Below are 18,367 nucleotides of genomic sequence, written 5' to 3' on the forward strand. Positions count from 1 at the left end.
CTCAGAAAGTAACACTGCATTTACATAAGAGGACATTAAATGTACAGCTTTAGGTACGAGGGTAAACAACATGGCTGACGAGGTGGTGTAGGCCAAACAGTCTGGGTAGACCATAGGTAACTTATGAACAAGGTTGGATTCTCATATTGTGATTCATTAGCATAACCTTGATTATCTCTGACTTGCCTGACTGCTTTAACTCGTAGGAAGACATTGATTAACAAGAAGGTTCAGAACAACATTCTAGAAGCCTGGGGTTTGGAAAAAACAAAAAAAACACTGGGAAGACCACAGGTAACAGGGACAATGTTGGATTCATGCCCTTTTAACCTTGCTTTGGATTAAACTAATTCATGAACAGTAGAGACATTCATTCAAACACCCCGAGGCAAGAATAACAACCTAAAATGACAATTTTTTCACCGCAGTCCATGAATGAACGCATGGGGTGAGATCTCACAGGAAAGAGAGGAAGTAAAACAAGTGTTGGACTCTTATAAAGTCATGATGCATTAGCATGTCCTTGGACTATCCCTTATGTAACTAATACAAAGACATTTTATTAAATTACAAACGGTAAACATTTTACCAGCGTGAGGTTTTGAAGTCACAGCGGGATTCTGTCGCCACAGTACATAACTGACAGTCGTGATGTCACAGGATCAGTTTCCCCAGTGTTACTTTGATCTGTCAGAGGTCCTACAGGACAGTGAGCTATAGCAGTACACTGCTATTCTGCTGCAGGTAGCCACATAGTACTGCATTGGCTGGCTGCGTGGACCAGGTTGCACTGCACAGGAGGTGGGTGAGGACTGCATACAGTATGCAAGAACACACACACACCCCTACCTCTCAGATCTGAGAACACCATCTAGCTGGCCACATACTCCTGCCAGCTTTTCAAAGTCAATAAATCAATGTAGGACAATGTCAATTTGATATCAGTTGGGACAGAATTAAAAACAATTACAGGGGTTTTACAGGAGATAAACAACAAAGACGCAATGTACTTAGAGATAACCTTCAGTACCTGAGCGTCAACATCCCACTGAGCTCTCCCAACTGTTGTCGGGGGAGACAGGGTCTCCGTCTCAAACAGCATCCTATTCCCTATGTAGTACAATACAGGGCTCTGGTCAAAAGTAGTGCACGATATACGGAATAGCGGGCCATTTGGGATACAACAAACTAAATTTGGGTTGCAGAGCCTCAGCAGGGAGAAGACTCTGCCCCCTAGTGGAGAGAAAGTAAAAATACAGTCCTGAAGAAATTTCTCTCTAACATTTAAGTAATGATTTATTGACTTGAGTTTATGTGGTGTCACATTTAAGATCATTCATATTTCCTACTGGTCTTAAAATGCAGGTCTTCGCACTGTGGAAATCAAGCTGACGTTACATCAGAAACATTAGGGGTCTGTTTCCCAGGCGCAGAACAAATCGAGTGCTGGAGTAGAAAGCATGCTCAAATGAGACATTCTCCATTGAAACAGGGTTTTAGTCCAGGATAGGATTTAATCCGTGTCCAGGAAACAGACCCTACGAGTTGTAACACTGGTTGTATCAACATGTTATGACAGTTTAAGGTATTACATTGACTGTTCTAACGACAAGGAAATGTGACAAAGTGTGAATCTGTGAAACAAAAAGAGCCAAATCGAGCACTGGGGTTTTTCCGTTTTATTTAAGGTTTCTATTTCCAGACCAGCAGAGGACAGTTCAATTCCTTTACGCTCCTCAATGAGTGTTTAACTCAGCATCATGTTCAAAACCACGGGAGTACGACTGACTGTTGGCTTCTCCTGGATCAGTTCTTGTTTCTGGTGAATACTGCTTTTAATAGGGGACAGCAGGAGAAAGAGGGAGCGATGAACAGAGCGAGAGAGAGAGGAGAGATCATGAGTTAAGACTAAAAGAACAGAGTCTGTGAAGGGAGGAGAGGTTATTAATTATCTTGGCCCAGAGGAAGGCAGAGAGCTCCTTGGATTAAATTGCAAGCCGTCGTTTGTCAGCTTGTCTTGTAGCACTTTACGATATCACATTGCATTATTTCCATTCTCAGACGTTTTATACAGATACATATCAGAACATCGTGACACCATTTCCCAATCACTCAAGCGCCTCTCATTAATTCATGGTAAGGCCTCGTTGAAAGCCCTCACGGGTCTAACAAGGTGTAAACTTGTAACGCTATTGGCTACCCTTATTAGTATTAGTTTTGACCTGCATATCTTGGAAGCCTTTTCATCAACCTCTTCATTTCTCTTTTGTCTGCTTTCTGGTAGTTCTCCTGATAAGGGTTTAGCTACTGGAGGTGCCACACAGTGGCACTGTGTATAAGACCAAATCCCGGTTTCAGGATGTCCCAGTATTAGCCTGTAATACTCCCAACAGTTTTTAAATATTGTACTTTTTTCCCCCCTAGCCTCGACGCCAACCGCTCCGTTTCACCAGAATTAGCAGTTAACGTGCCGAGGTCTGGTATCGCGAGTCTTGACCTATTCTTCTTCCGACCCGAGAACAGTGGCGAGACTCTTTAACCAGTCGGCCAGCCCTCCTGTTAGGTGGTGCTACTTCCTCTGATACAGAGGTTCAACTGAATCTTCCCTCTACTACAGGACGGGGCACCATGACCCCTGACCACAAAGGGATGAACGTTGGTTTTAATGACCTGCATGAGACAAGTCATTGGTTGGGCGCGTTCCAGGCAGACTACATTGCAGTCGCCTGCCAGATTTCACAACGCCTGGATAGGTGTTCTCAGCTAACCAGTTAAATCAGCTATAGCTGATCAGTTCTCAGCTAACCACATGTGATATAGCAGTCTGACACCGACTTCAAAGGTCGATCATTGGTTGCTGCATTGAGTGCAGCACGACTACAATCGAGTCGGCCTGGAACGTCACCATTGTGACCGTGTGTCTAACATGGAAACCGTAGCATGTATAGCCTACCTGTGCCCTCATCTCACCCCTCCTAACATCTTAGTCTGCCCATCTCTGTCTGCAGAATTTCCTGTCATCTGAACCAACTACGACAAGTCCCTCAACAATAGTTCTCTAATGATTCTCAACCATACCTGTTAAACCGTTAAACTGAGGCATTTTGTCACATGCCCAAAGTGAACCACTCCAGGGCTTCTCTGCAGCGAGGGAGCGTAGAGTTTCATCCAGGTCTCCTGTTCTGTTGAAAGTGGGGTTGATGAGGGTATTTAGGGCAAAGCTTTAAGAGCAGATTTTCCATTCATTTGGTTGCTTCATCCTCAAAGAGTAATCGTGACTTCACTTCTTGCATCCATTTCATATCACGAGTTAACTTCTTAAAATGACCCACGTTAATCTGGTCTCCTGTGCGTTTTGGAGTTATCCACATCGGCGTCACCAAACCTAGTACTGCTCCTGTTCTCCGTGCTCGTCTAGATCATAAAGTACGGACCTCAAGTGAAGCTCACAGCAGTGTCTGATCCCAAACAATTCACCCGGGTCATATTCATTATGCACCAAACGAAAGAAAACTAAGAGAAACCGGCAGGGACTACATGGATTTATCTGTCCAATAAGAAACACTTTCCTTTTTCAAAATGTTTCACAACTACTAAACCCCCCCCTGACTACTGGAGCTCACAGTAAGGCATTGACTTGGTCGGTGGCAGACCAAAAGGGAGGGTACCTAGCAAAGCATGTCATGTGACACGGAAAAAAAAAAAGAAAAAAAAAAAGGAACAAACAGGCCGTCAGAACAGAACAAAAAGATAGAAGTTTAAAGGACAAAGAGAGCAGCCTTGTTATTTTGTTAGCTAATAATTCTTCATAATTTGATCATCTGCAGATTGGTGTGTGTACACTGTATCTGTATCGGGTTGGGACACTGCTGTAATCTGTCTTTAGTGTCGGTCTCCGGCGGTGGTACTGTTTAGCAGCTCGGTAGCGCTCTGGCCTGGAGGTCTGAAGGCTGTCTGGAAGCCTGGGGGAGGGCTGTGAAACTGGCTGGGGTTGGCCTGTGTGGGTTGGGCCAGGCTGGGAAGGTAAGGGGCCCAGCCGGAGCCAGCTCTGTGGTGGAGGGGGAGGTGTGGGTGTGAGGCAGCCTGGTCTAGGAGGCCGTGGTGGTGGCTGTGGAGGGACAGGTGCTGTTGGTTCTGGGGCTGCTGGGGGAGAGAGGAGCTAGGCAGGGCAGGGCCGTCCATCTCTGTCAGGGCCTGGAGGGACTTGAGCCAGTGGGGAGGGTTTTGGTCCTCTTGGAAAAGGTCTAAACTGTTACCTGTCGAGGCTGGGATGCCTGAAGAGAGGAGAGAGATGGATGAGTGAGTGGGAACTGTAGGACAGAGTTTCCCAAACTCTGCATGCTTTGGTTTTTGCTATGTTATATGACAGAATTAAGTCATTATCATCATCGTATTGTACCCATGTAATAAATACTTCTGGGGTTACTCACTACCTGTGATGATGGCTGGGTCCATCCAGCTGGCCGTACCGTCCCAGCTGAGGCTGTGTGATAGCCCCCCTGGTCCATTTAGCCCCCCAGGACCCCCCAGGTGGTTGGGCCGCCCGATGTGGTTCACACTGGAGGACGAGGAGGAGGAAGAGGAGGAATTGGGGAGACCGCCGAAGTTGATGTTTATGTTGGGGAGGAGAGCTCTCAGGCCAGCCTGCCATTCTTTCACATTGAGGCCATCTATAGAACAGCTGCTTTCTAGAGAGAAAACATATTTAATTAGAAAATAAGCAGTGCTCATTTGCTTCATTTAATACAGATTTTATGAATCCACAACTTCACAGGTGGCTTTGGACTGCCATCTTGTGGCCAAAACACAGAACTACATCTACATGTAATTTGTCATTTTGACCTTGCAGGAAACATAGGAGAAATCGGCAAATGATGACATTCAATGCTTGTTACAGTCCTACTGGACAGACTGTATTAAACATGACTCAAACAGGGTTGGGGTCAACTGAATTTCAATTCAGTCCATTCAGGATTTAAACTGAAATGCTCATTTCAATTTTTTTACATAACTTACTACTAAACTCAATACTCCAAGAAGACAGAGCCAGTGTCTTATAACAACCTACCTGATATGGGGATCCCTCCCAGCCCTGTACTGTGGCGCTGAGGAGGCATGCTCAAGTCCAGGAAGTTTCCGTGTCCCCCTCCAGCGTTGGCCGAGTGGTTCAAGTGTGAGAGGTGATTATTGCTGCGTGCCGAGGGAGACATGTCCATCCAGGGATGCCGAGAGGCTGTGGCGGCCTGGGCAGCCTGATGACTACTCTGACTCTGAGAACCAGGGAAACTAAAGGAACTATAGATTTGCCTGTGGTGGAGCTGAGAGAGGCGGGGTGGAGGTCCAAGGCTACTGGGGAAATGGTTGGGGTTGGAGGGGGGGAGGTGAAGGCCGTGGTGGGAACCGGGGTGGTGGAGGCTGAAGGGGCCGGGGGACCCCAGCGGACTGGGCTGGTCCTGGACTGACAGCTCCTTCTCTATGAGGTCAGCCAGGGCCTTCCTCGTGATGTCGAAGGGGTCGAAGCCTAGGTCGTCGTCCTGCTGTTGTGTCTTGGATGAGGAGCCGAAGCCGAAGGCCGCCTGCCAGTCTGTGGAGGACGAGACCGGTATTGTGTCTGGGGAAGGAAGAGAACCATGGAAAACTTATCTAGTGGTTATGTTTCAACGCTGAAACCCAGTGGAGCAGACCGTTTTTTCACCCCTTGTTTTCACCCCTTGTTTTCACCCCTTGTTTTCACCCCTTGTTTTGTTGTGTCCAATTGTTAGTAGTTACAATCTTGTCTCACCACTGCAACTCCTGTACAGACTTAGGAGAGGCGAAGGTCAAGAGCCATGCGTCCTCCGAAACACAACCCAACCAAGCCGCTCTGCTTCTTGACCCAATGCGCATCCAACCCGGAAGCTAGCCGCACCAATGTGTCGGAGGAAACACCGTGCACCTGGCGACCTGGTTAGCGTGCACTGCGCCCGGCCCGCCACAGGTGTCGCTAGTGCTTGATGAGACAAGGATATCCCTGCCGGCCATACCCTCCTAACCCGGACGATGCTAGGCCAACTGTGCGCCGGCCCATGGGCCTCCCGGTCGCGACAGAGCCTGGGCGCGAACCCAGAGTCTCTGGTGGCACAGCTAGCACTGCGATGCTGTGCCTTAGACCACTGCTCCACCCGGGAGGCAACACTGCACTGTTAAAGGAAGCATTGTCTACTAAACATTGTGTGTGTCTCAGTGTCTACCCCACACAACCCACCTGATGCGAAGAGGCTCTGTGGTTCAGGGGTCATGGGCCAGTCGGATCCCCCTCTAGGTGTGTTAGGGAAGGGGGGCAGGCCAGACGGGATAGGGTTGGGTTGTCTGAAGTTACTGTTGTCTGAGAAGAGCGACTGGGACTCTGCAGCAGCCCCCTCGAAGGGAGAGCGGGCGGTGAGGTCCACTACACTGATAGGAACCACCAGACTGCTCGGGGGTCTGGTCAGCCCCGGAGGAGAGGAGGGGGACTCACTGTTAGGCATCTGGAGAGGGGGGGGGAGACATTGGTAATGTCTGTGACAATGTAACATTTGTAAGAAATAAATCAGCTATATTTGAAATGGCTCAGAAGAATCTGTATTCATATATTTAACAATAATTTCCCTAAATAACATCAATATGTTCTTCATGTAATATAGTAACTATCTATATACTTATACAAATCTTGAAAACACATGTAGAAAGGTTAAAACATTTCTGTACGTCTACATTAAGTCATTAGTAAAGGTCTTCGTACCTGTTGCAATGTCTCTCCATTCACCATACTTATTGATTCCGGAGGTTTGTCGCTGGGACTAAAGAGAAACAGACTATGATCTTCATGGCCCACCACCAGCATTTAAAACAGACCAAAAGGAGACCGGTTTGGCCTGTGAATAATAGCCTTTTCACTTTATTGTGCTGACCTGAACCAAACTAGGGCTGGCTTGGATTCTCTCTTCACACAGCCCTTTTCAACACGTTTCCAGCAACTATAGTGAATGTGTAACCATGCAGTACAGAATAGTACTGCCTGCCTTCTCAGTAAGCTTGGTTTAACCCTCCAGTATATATTGCCTGTGACATGTCAACATTTCTGTTGTCATTGTAAAATGGACTAAAGTCTTATTCTTGTACAGTGCCTTCAGAAAGTAGTCTCACCCTTGACTTTACACATTTTGTTGTGTTAAAGTCTGACCTTAAAATTGATCAAATGTAGATTATTTTTTTTTGACCCATAATCAAAGTGGAATAATGTTTTTACAAATTAATTTTAAAAATTTAAAAATGTCTCTAGTCAATAAGTATTCAAACTGTTATGGCGAAGATTAAATACGTTCAGGAGTAACAGTGTGCTTCACAAGTCACATGATAAGTTGCATGGACTCTGTGTGCAATAATAGTGTTTACTATGTACAGTTAACGACTGCCTCGTCTCTGTACCATGTACAGTTAACGACTGCCTCGTCTCTGTACCATGTACAGTTAACGACTGCCTCGTCTCTGTACCATGTACAGTTAACGACTGCCTCGTCTCTGTACCATGTACAGTTAACGACTGCCTCGTCTCTGTACCATGTACAGTTAACGACTGCCTCGTCTCTGTACCATGTACAGTTAACGACTGCCTCGTCTCTGTACCATGTACAGTTAACGACTGCCTCGTCTCTGTACCATGTACAGTTAACGACTGCCTCGTCTCTGTACCATGTACAGTTAACGACTGCCTCGTCTCTGTACCATGTACAGTTAACGACTGCCTCGTCTCTGTACCATGTACAGTTAACGACTGCCTCGTCTCTGTACCATGTACAGTTAACGACTGCCTCGTCTCTGTACCATGTACAGTTAACGACTGCCTCGTCTCTGTACCATGTACAGTTAACGACTGCCTCGTCTCTGTACTATGTACACACATACAGATAAGTGTAAGGTCCCTCAGTTGAGCAGTGAATTTCAAACAGATTCTACCACACAGACCAGGGAGGTTTTCCAATGCCTCACAATTTCAGCGATTTCACCATGAGGTCAATGGTGAATTTAAAACAGAGTTGAATGGCTGTGATAGGAGAAAACTGAGGATGGATCAACAACATTGTAGTTACTCAACAATACTAACCTAAATGACAGTGAAAGGGAAGGCTGTACAGGAAAAAAACTATTCCAAAACATGCAGCCTGATTGCAATAAGGCACTAAAGTAATACTGAAAAAAAAACGTGTTCAGCATTTCCTTTTGTCCAGAATACAAAGTGTTACGTTAGGAACAAATCCAATACAGCACATTACTGAGTACCACTACATATGTTCAAGCATAGTGGTGGCTGCATAATGTTATGGGTATGTTTGTAATCTTTAAGGAATGGTGAGTTTTTCAGGATAAGAAAAAACTGAATGGAGCTAAGCACAGGCAAATTCCTAGAGGAAAACCTGGTACAGTCTACTTTCCACCAAAAACTGGGAATGAATTTACCTTTCAGCAAGACAACCTAAAACACAAGGCAAAATCTACACTGGATTTGCTTACCAAGAAAACAGCTAATGTTCCTGAGTGGCCGAGTTACAGTTGATTTAAATCTACTTGAAAATCTGTTAATACCTGAAAATGGTTGTCCAGCAATGATCAACAACCAATTTCATAGAGCTTGAAGAATTTAGAAAATAATAAATAGGCAAATAGTGTATAATCCAGTTGTGGAAAGCTCTAAGAGATTTACCAAGAAAGCTGTAAATCACTGCCAAAGATGATTCAGGATTGTGAATACTTATGTAAATGAGATATTTATGCAATTCATTTTCAATAAATTTGCACCAATTTTTAAAAACATGTTTTCCTTGTCACTATGGAGTACCCATGTTGAATTCAGGCTGTAACAACATAATGTGGAATAAGTCAAGGGGTGTGAATACTTTCTGAAGGCTCTGTATATGAGGGGTTCTCAAAGTGGGATCCAGGTACTGCAGGGGGTCTATAGCCAGATCTCTCAATCTATATCCATCCACACACAATTTTTTAAAATTAAGAATACAAAAAGAGAATTTTGGCCAAGGGATCCATGCAATATATTTAAAGTGTGTAATATTAATCTATAATGTATGTTCTTAACTCTGGGCAACATGGGCCTCGGAGGCTGACAGACATTACGGTATCCACAGTACTCCAATTATACATTTTTCAACTCAATACTATTCCCTCCCCCATTTAATAAAAAAAAAAAAAAAAAAAAATTGTACTTAACTGCACTGTAATTTAAGTTAAAACTGCAAAGTTCTCTCTGCCTAATGGCAAAAAGTGTAGAATTACGGGAAATTCGCTTTAAATCGGAATTATTTTCTCTCCGATGGCAAAATGTGGGCCTTTTTAAAACGTTCCTTCCCCGAGGCTGAGACTTGGTTCGCCTGGCCATGTAATGCAGAAGTCATAGTAAAAAATTCCTTGTAGGCTATTTGTTAAAATGGCACTCAAGTGATGTTCTGATTATGGGGGGGTGCTTTCACAAAAGTGGTCCTTTACCCAAAAGGTTTGAGAAGCCCTGTTCCATATTACCTGTTGCTGTCACAGTTAGAGGAGAAGGGGGACAGGGCAGCACCCTGACCAGACCCCATCCCCAGCTCGGTGTCCAGCCCAAGTCCTAACCCATCGGAGGTCATGCCCTCTGGGTCCAGGCAGCAGTCTAGCAGCGGAGGAGACTTCCTGTCTTCTGACAGGCCATTGGCCAGTTTGCCACCGTACCCCGATAGAATCGGCCACCCATCTTTGCCATTGTTGGGTCTGTTGTGATAAATGGACAAACATCTAATAAAGAGATGTGGTGGAAATCGATAGAAGCCTAAGGTGGTCAAGCGGTTAGTGCCACAGCCTACGGGGCAAATATTTACTGTTGGGTAGATGGGGGAAAGCCAAAATACCAAACATACCTGTGTGTAGAATTTGAAGATCGGCTTTTTGACTTTTCCCCTGCACACGGTGACGTTTGTAGAAAGCTAGGGTTCATTTTGTAGAGGTCCTGGAGTAGTGTTTGCTCGTATTCTTGGTGTTTCCCAGCCTAAGGACAAACATAATAACGTTAAGTCATTTAAGCAGTGAATCATAAACACACAACGCTCCCACTGTTCACCACAGACACCTGACTCAAAGCTCCCACTGTTCACCACAGACACCTACTCAATTCAACTGTGTCGCAGCTTCCACCTAGATCCAGATCTAGCATGACAACGACATTAGGAATTGGCTATACACCACATCCAGATCTGGGACCAGGCTAGCTTCAAATAACATTAATGCTGAGGTCCAAAGTCACTTGAAGTAAGAACATGGTTGAAAAGGCATATACTAAAACATCCAAAAGGAAATAAAAGAACAAGATCTAACCTGGGACAAGGTATACACACAGGCAAGAACAGTACATGACGTCAAGAGAAAGTTGTTAGGCATCTCTATTCACCCACCAACAAATCACACAGGAAGAAAAAAAAAAGGATGTTACCTGCATCTCCTCTTTAGTAAAGCTAGCCGCCTCGTCCCCCAGCTCATGTAGATACATACAGTCTGGTTTGGGACACTGCATGCTTTTGAGGAAGTAACTGCAGTATTTTGTTGTACCTAAAGAAGCCTGCATTTAAAAAAAAAAACATTATTTTAAATACAGAAAGGAGAGCTCAGTGAAAATGTACTTGACAAATGTTCTCTTCAGTTGTTGCCCTCTAAATCATATTATTACATATCTAAGACAAAGGTCATATAGCATTTAAGATAAGATCATACTTTATTTGATAACGTTCCTTACAATAAGTCTACAAACAGTTACTTCTAGGACCAGTTTCCCAGACAGATTAAGCTTTGTCCTGGACTAAAATGCACCTTCAATGGAATTTCTCCATTGAGAATTGTTATCCAGGATTTGGTTTAATTTGTGTCCAAGAAACTGGCCCTGAATGTCTGTTTCGGTCACCTTGAGTGTTCTGCCGTCCACCACTACATTGTTTACACATTGTATTGCTCTGAGGGCGTCTTCACTGCGGATATAGGTGACATAGGCACTGGCACTGGGACCCTGTGGATCATAATAATAATATTCAGAAGAGGTCATAAGAAAACACACTGCTTTGTTAGAGATGTATTGAGAGGAACCCACTTTTGCATTCAATCCCACTTTTTATGATCAGACTTTTCGCCAAAGTAATTGACGGTACAGTGAGTTTGTAACAGTACCAGCCGAAAGTTTGGACACCTGTCCCTTCAAGCGTTTTTCTTTATTTTTTTTCTACATTGCAGAAAAATAGTGAAGATATCAAAAATATTTACTAACACATATCGAATCATGTAGTAACCAAAAGTGTTAAATCTATGATTCATCAAAGTAACCTTGATGATCGCTTTGAACACTCTTGGCATTCTCTCAACCAGCTTCACGAGGTAGTCACCTGGAATGCATTTCAATTAACAGGCCCACCTTGTTAAAAGTTAAATTCCAAATTATTTCCTTCTTAATGCATTGAGCCAATCAATTGTGTGACAATGTGGGTGTGGTATACAGAAGATAGCCCTATTTGGTAAAATACCAAGTCCATATTATGCCAAGAGCAGCTCATAAGTATAGAGACTGAAGGTCAGTCAATTCTGAAAATGTCAAAATCTTTGAACGTTTCAAGTGTAGTCGCAAAAACCAAGAGCTATGATGAAACTGGCTCTCATGAGGACCACCACAGGAAATGAAAACCCAGAGTTACCTCTGCTGCAGAGTACAAGTTCATTAAAGTTACGAGCCTCAGAAATTGCAGCCCAAATAAATGCTTCAGAGTTCAAGTAACAGACACATCTCAACATCAACTTTTCTGAGGAGACTGTGTGAATCAGGCCTTCATGGTAGAATTGCAGCATATAAACCACTTCTAAAGGACACCAATAAGAAGAGGATACTTGCTTGGGCCAAGAAACAAAAGAAATGGACTTAAGACCGGTGGAAATCTATCCTTTGTTCTGATGAGTCCAAATTGTAGATTTTTGGTTCCAACCGCCGTGTCTTTGTGAGACGCAGATTAGGTGAACGGATGATTTTCGCATGTGGTTGCCACCGTGAAGCATGGAGGAGGAGATGTGATGGGGCTTTACTGGTGACACTGTCAGTGAATTATTTAGAATTCAAGGCACACCTAACCAGCATGGCAACCACAGCATTCTGCAGCGATACGCCATCCCATCTGGTGTGCGCTTAGTGGGACTATCATTTGTTTTTCAACAGGACAATGACTCAACACACCTCCAGGCTGTGTAAGGGCTATTTGACCAAGAAGGAGAGTGATGGAGTGCTGCATCAGATGACCTGGCCTCCACAATCACACAACCTCAACCCAATTGAGATGGTTTAGGATGAGTTGGACCGCATAGTCAAGGAAAAGCAGCCAACAAGTGCTCAGCATATGTGGGAACCCCTTTCAAGACTGTGGGTAAAGCATTCCAGGTCAAGCTGTTTGACAGAATGCCAAGAGTGTGCAGAGCTGTCATCAAGGCAAATGGTGGCTACTTTGAAGAATACAAAACACATCTTGACTTTTTAAAATACTTTTTTGGTTACTACATGATTCCATGTGTGTTATTTCATAGTTTTGATGTCTTCACTATTATTCTACAATGTAGAAAATAGTAAAAATAAAGAAAAACCTTGAATGAGTAGGTGCGTCTAAACTTTTGACTGGTACTGTATATATTTTAGTATGTGATCCCTATGGCGATAGAACTGTTCTCCGTTACCAATCTAAGTGTGGTACCCTCCTCCCAAGTGAGCCACAAAGAACCAGTTCTTACCTGTGAACCTGCATATGATGTGCTGTTGTTGATGACCACCTTGTGTATTTTCCCAAACTTCCCAAAATACTCTGGCCTTTTTAGAACCTGTGCAGAAATGAATAGAGATGGAGACATTTTTCACAAACAAAGCTTCATAAATACAGTTGAGGGAAACAAATATAGCTTGGTCACTAGACCAGAAATATGATCAAATAACAGAATAGTGAGATGAAATTCTGAATATCTTTGTCCCAACTACTTAACGCTGTTCCTGGAGAGCAACCCCTACTTCAGGTTCACTCCGACCCTGTTCCTGGAGAGCATCCCCCCCTTCAGGTTTTAACTCAGACCCCAATTGTAACTAACCTGATTCAGCGTATCAACCAACTAATTATTGGAGTCAGGTGTGTTGAACTAGGGTTGGAGTGAAAACCTACAGGATGGTAACTCTCCAGGAACAGGGTTGGAGTGAACAACTCATGGATACAATTTGTATGTCTCTGTGTGCAGTTGAGATGATTGACGTTAGCTTAGGGCAATTGCTGGTACAGCAGCCAGCTCCTTTCAAAAGCAGGAAAATAAATCTAACTACTGTAAAGCTGGGGTAGTTATTTATTAATGCTAATAAACTACACAGTCATCAATATTTAATAAAGTCATACATTTTACTGATTATATATATATATATATATATTTTTTTTATGGATATCCACTTCCTCATTTTCTGTCCCATTGTAGCAACAGAGATCACAATGTTGTATCCGTCTCAATGGGATTTCCCACGGACTAACAGACACCATAATGGGACAGATGCAACAATTGTGACCTCTATACATCTCTATGAGAAATACAACCCCAAGTCTCAAAATCTTGCAGTAACCCTTTAAAGCAAAGTGGAGGGGTGGGGACTTCAGTAGATTTAACGCGACGTGTTATAAACTATTTCCAATCAATGTGCTAAGTGCTTTTGATCTCCACCGGCATCTGTGAACATCAAATACTCTACGATAAAACTATGCACTCTGCACATAAGCAGCAAAAAAACATTTCCCTGGTAAAAGAAAAGTATGCATAGGTTAACTGAAGAAGGAATGGGATAGTAGACCACGTTACTTATAGAAGAAACCTATGGCATTTGTCTGAAATCAGATGAGAAAATATGGACATCCTAAAAACAACTAATTACCTAGATGTCTCCTACACTATCGATGATGGACTCACCTTTGGGTTGGTGAGGCTTCAAGAGGAAAATCCTCAAAAAAGGGTAGTTCAACTAGGGTTGCAAAATTCAGGAAACTCACAAATTTCCCATGTTTTCCGAAAATCCTAGTGGTAGGATTCCCAATTTCTGGAAAGTTTACTGGAATTTTGCCACCTTAACAAAAAGGATCTAGAAACTCAATGATCGGCTATGAAAAGCCAACTGACATTTACTCCTGAGGTGCTGACTTGCTGCACCCTCGACAACTACTGTGATTATTATTATTTGACCCTGCTGGTCATCTATGAACATTTGAACATCTCGGCCATGTTCTGTTATAATCTCCACCCGGCACAGCCAGAAGAGGACTGGCCACCCCTCATAGCATGGTTCCTCTCTAGGTTTCTTCCTAGGTTCTGGCCTTTCTAGGGAGTTTTTCCTAGCCACTGTGCTTCTACATCTGCATTGTTTGCTGTTTGGGGTTTTAGGCTGGGTTTCTGTACAGCACTTTGAGATATCAGCTGATGTACGAAGGGCTTTACAAATACATTTGATTGATTGGCCTATACTGATATAGTATCTATACACGGAGTATTCCAAACATTAGGAACACCTCCCCTTTTGCCCTCAGAACTGCCTCAATTCACCAGGACACGCACTCTACAAGGTGTTGAAAGCATTCCACAGGAATGCTGGCCCATGTTGACTCCAATGCTTCCTACAGTTGTGTCAAGTTGGCTGGATGTCCATTGGGTGGTGGACTGTTCTTTATACACACACAGGAAACTGTTGAGCATGAAAAACCCAACAGCATTGCAGTTCTTGACACAAACCAGTTTGCCTGGCACCTACTACCATACCACATTCAAAGGCACTTGACTTTGTCTTTCCCTTTCACCTTCTGAATGACACATACACAATCCATGTCTCAATGGTCTCTCAAAGCTTAGAAAATATTTCACCCATTCCCCCCCTTCATTTTATTTATTAAACTACGCAAGTCAGTTAAGAACAAATTCTTATTTACAATGACAGCCTAGGAACAGTGGGTTAACTGTCTTGTTCAGGGGCAGAATGACAGATTTTTACCTTGTCAGATCGGGGATTCAATCTGGCAACCTTTTGGTTACTGGCCCAACGCTCTAACCACTAGGCTACCTGCAGCCCCATGATCTACATGGGGCAGTTTTAACAAGTGACATCAATACGGGATCATCCTTTTCACCTGGTCAGTCAATGTCATGGAAAGAACATCTAATATACACTCAATGTATATTAATGTAGTAAGCTCATAGGTGTCTCACCTCTGGATCTGCGAGCCTTTGAGAGAGCCCGACCACAAACACCAGGTTTCTCTGCACCACCCTGACGCTGGCCAGGTGTTTCCTGTTCTCTGTCACCTTCTGCTTCTTTTCGTTCTGTTTCTGCTTCTTCTCGTTCTTTATCCTCTGGATCTCCTCCTGTGACAGGGGCTTGTACACCGCAGGGTCCTCCGGGTACGGCTGGATGGTAGGAGCAGAGATAGACAGGTAAACTCACCTGTACAGACTATAGGTATATCCTTCTGGGGAGAGTTAGGAGCTGAGTAGAATCATTTCTGTCTCTGATGGATGAATAATGTAGTATTACATCATACTAGATCAGTACTCTCCAACCCTGTTCCTGGAGCGCTACTGTCATGTAGGTTCTCGTTCCAACCGTAATCAAGCACACCCGATTATAATAATTAGCTGGTTGATGAGCTGAATCAGGTTAGTTACAACTGGGGTTGAAACTAAAACCTACAGGAGGGTAGCTCTCCAGGAACAGGGTTGAAAAGCCCTGTCCTAGACTGTAGGTCACATTTCCATAACACCAACGAACCAGCCTTTTTCTGCAGGCGGGGCTGAGGCCGTTCTCGTCTGTGCGGACACGGTGCCAGCAGTAGTGTGGGAGAATGGCTAGGGGGTTAGGATAGATTACGTACCTTTCTGCAGGCGGGACAGAGGCCGTTCTCGTCTGTGCGGACACGGTGCCAGCAGAAGGGCTAGGGGGTTAGGATAGATTACGTACCTTTCTGCAGGCGGGACAGAGGCCGTTCTCGTCTGTGCGGATGCGGTGCCAACAGAAGCGGCAGATCTGGTAGCCGCAGGTGCAGGGGAAGAAGTTGACGTCGTCAATCTCCAGTGGCTCCATGCACAGAGGGCACTCCATGGAGTCGTCCTTCATCTCGGGGCTGTGGGACATCCTATGGTACGGTGAAGGGAGCAGGTGTCACGGCTGGGAGGGAGGAGCGTAGTACAGGATGGGAGCTTTAGTAAGACATCAAGTTATCTTAATTTTCCCAATTGGGAAATATGTTGTGCAGTCAGGATTCAACAATAAACATGAAAACATACATGAAACAATGAGATGGATAAAAAGGGACAGTCGTTGTTGAAAAGTGCAGCAATAAATAGACATTTCCTTTCATGTGCAGATGAGATAGGATAGAGACTGGAAAGACAATTCTGCTACTCACAGACTCTATTTTGACTATTTTCTAAGTAGGTAAATAAATGGTCAACAATTGATAGGTTTCCATCCAATTGGAAACAGATTTGCATGCAAATATTCAAAAATCCCCATAAAAAGTAAGATGCTCATTTTCCATCCAGAGATGTGTTCCCATCAAGTTAGTTTGATATGGCTCTTATATCAATATTTGCACATAAACACCTTCATTTCTCACATAATTAATTTTACCAACACAAAAAGATCACCTCTTGTAGCGGATTTTGTTTTGTTGACTTAAAAAAAAAATGTTTTAACAACAAATCTGCTGTTTCCATCAAGCTTGTAGAAACTTTTTATCTGACATAATTTACTCGCATTAAAAAGGTTGGATCGGAAACCTGGATAGTGAAGAACATTAATAGTACACTAGTGACAACGCAAAACGTAGGCCTAAATCAGACCTGCTCACTTAACTAGTGGTACTGGTGTCTTAATATTTTAGTAGTCGAAGCTGAATGTTATGAGGATCATCACCAACTTCTGCCAATTGGCAACAGCTTGATACGAAAGTAGCAGATTGTGGTAAGGACAGCCAGCCACAAACACATTATGTGATGTTGTTTAGACAGTAGGAGGGCGTACCTTCTTGTAGCTGTCAACTGTAATAGATCAAAGACTGATTAAAAAAACAGAATCTTGGGGTTTGTTGAGGAGTTCGCGCTGGTCTTTAATAGAAATAGATTGCAAACTGGAAGTCACTCTACCAGTGAGCTAGCTAGCTGATTACAAGTAACGGCCATTGACAAACTAGCTTACGTTAGCTTCATGGGTAACACTAGTTAACCAACTAACATTAGGTACTTAACAATATAATAGTTCAAACGCATATTTAAATCCGTTGCTAAACTCCAGCGGACATAGCAAACATTCCCCTCAACAAATGATGCAGGTATACAAGTACTATAAGCAGCAATGGTCAGATGACTGATACTATGAAGCCAAATAGCTAGGTAATTGACGTTAGCATGCTGCTAATGGTTTGCAATGATTATCTCCTGTGTTAACATATGTTAGTTAGCTCGCAAAAAAAAAAGCCGGTCAGGTGCCTAAACAATTAAAATAGGAGTAAGACTCAAGTCAACGAGTCAAATGCCGTCCGTTTGACATTTTGCTTTGAGTAAATACCCAACGTTCACATGACAGGCACTGTCGTGTGAATACAAAGTGACAGCTTGTTATTAACCAACGAAAGTGCTAAGAGGCTAATATTAGCAAACAAGCTAACTTCAGAATCTAGGCTAGTTAGCGACTGCGGCCTACTAACGTTAGCTTGCGAGCTAACAGACTCAAGACACAGTAAACCATTGACATTAGATTAAATCCACAACTAGATAGGCGTCAATGCAAAAATGATTGGCATTGAGGCAGAAACTGTATACATTCGTTCATGCACTGTATAAATTCGTTCAAGCTAAATGTTATGTTACCACAAAATTACCAGCAGACAGTTACAATAATAGTCTCGACTAGCTAGCTACTTACCCTGTACGTATTACAGGGATTCCAATCCAAATGGACAGTCACACCAAATTGGGCGGGGATTGCTGATGTCTCTGAACTGTCCAGATTTGTATAGACACTTGAGATTATGTTAGGCTTATTATTGCGCTATAATTCAAAAAGCTTGATAGATGTTTTGTCCTTTTCTTGTTTTGTTTTTTTTATCTGTAAAGAAGATACGCTATAACCACCATCTTAGCTAGCATTAAAATAGGGAGGAGTGAATGAAGCAAGCATTCAGTACGTACTGCGGCGGCGCAGAAGGTTATCAACAGTGCATTGTGGGAAATATAGTTAATTGTATTTTCAGTCAACATACCCATGATAGGCCTAGGATAGGGT

General features: G+C 43.5%; 1 protein-coding gene across 2 annotated transcripts; it reads right to left on the minus strand.

Moving 5' to 3' along the window:
- Positions 1 to 1,156: 1,156 nt before the first annotated feature.
- LOC135508992 (CCR4-NOT transcription complex subunit 4-like) lies at positions 1,157 to 18,262 on the minus strand. Of its 2 annotated transcripts, none has more exons than XM_064929255.1 (13): positions 18,008 to 18,262; positions 16,043 to 16,249; positions 15,295 to 15,492; positions 12,808 to 12,894; positions 10,955 to 11,056; positions 10,490 to 10,615; positions 9,921 to 10,048; positions 9,550 to 9,774; positions 6,761 to 6,818; positions 6,245 to 6,506; positions 5,069 to 5,611; positions 4,434 to 4,688; positions 1,157 to 4,274 (listed from the first exon to the last, which is right to left on the minus strand). In XM_064929255.1, the coding sequence occupies exons 2-13, from the start codon at positions 16,214 to 16,216 to the stop codon at positions 3,883 to 3,885; spliced, it is 2,550 nt and encodes an 849-aa protein (XP_064785327.1). In that variant the 5' UTR covers positions 16,217 to 16,249; positions 18,008 to 18,262; the 3' UTR covers positions 1,157 to 3,882. The 2 variants fall into 2 exon arrangements, with proteins under 2 accessions (XP_064785327.1, XP_064785326.1); XM_064929254.1 differs by having other exon boundaries at positions 4,431 to 4,688.
- Positions 18,263 to 18,367: the final 105 nt, after the last annotated feature.

The sequence above is a fragment of the Oncorhynchus masou genome, chromosome 22 (genome assembly GCF_036934945.1).
Source record: "Oncorhynchus masou masou isolate Uvic2021 chromosome 22, UVic_Omas_1.1, whole genome shotgun sequence".
Classification (NCBI taxonomy): Eukaryota; Metazoa; Chordata; class Actinopteri; order Salmoniformes; family Salmonidae; genus Oncorhynchus; species Oncorhynchus masou.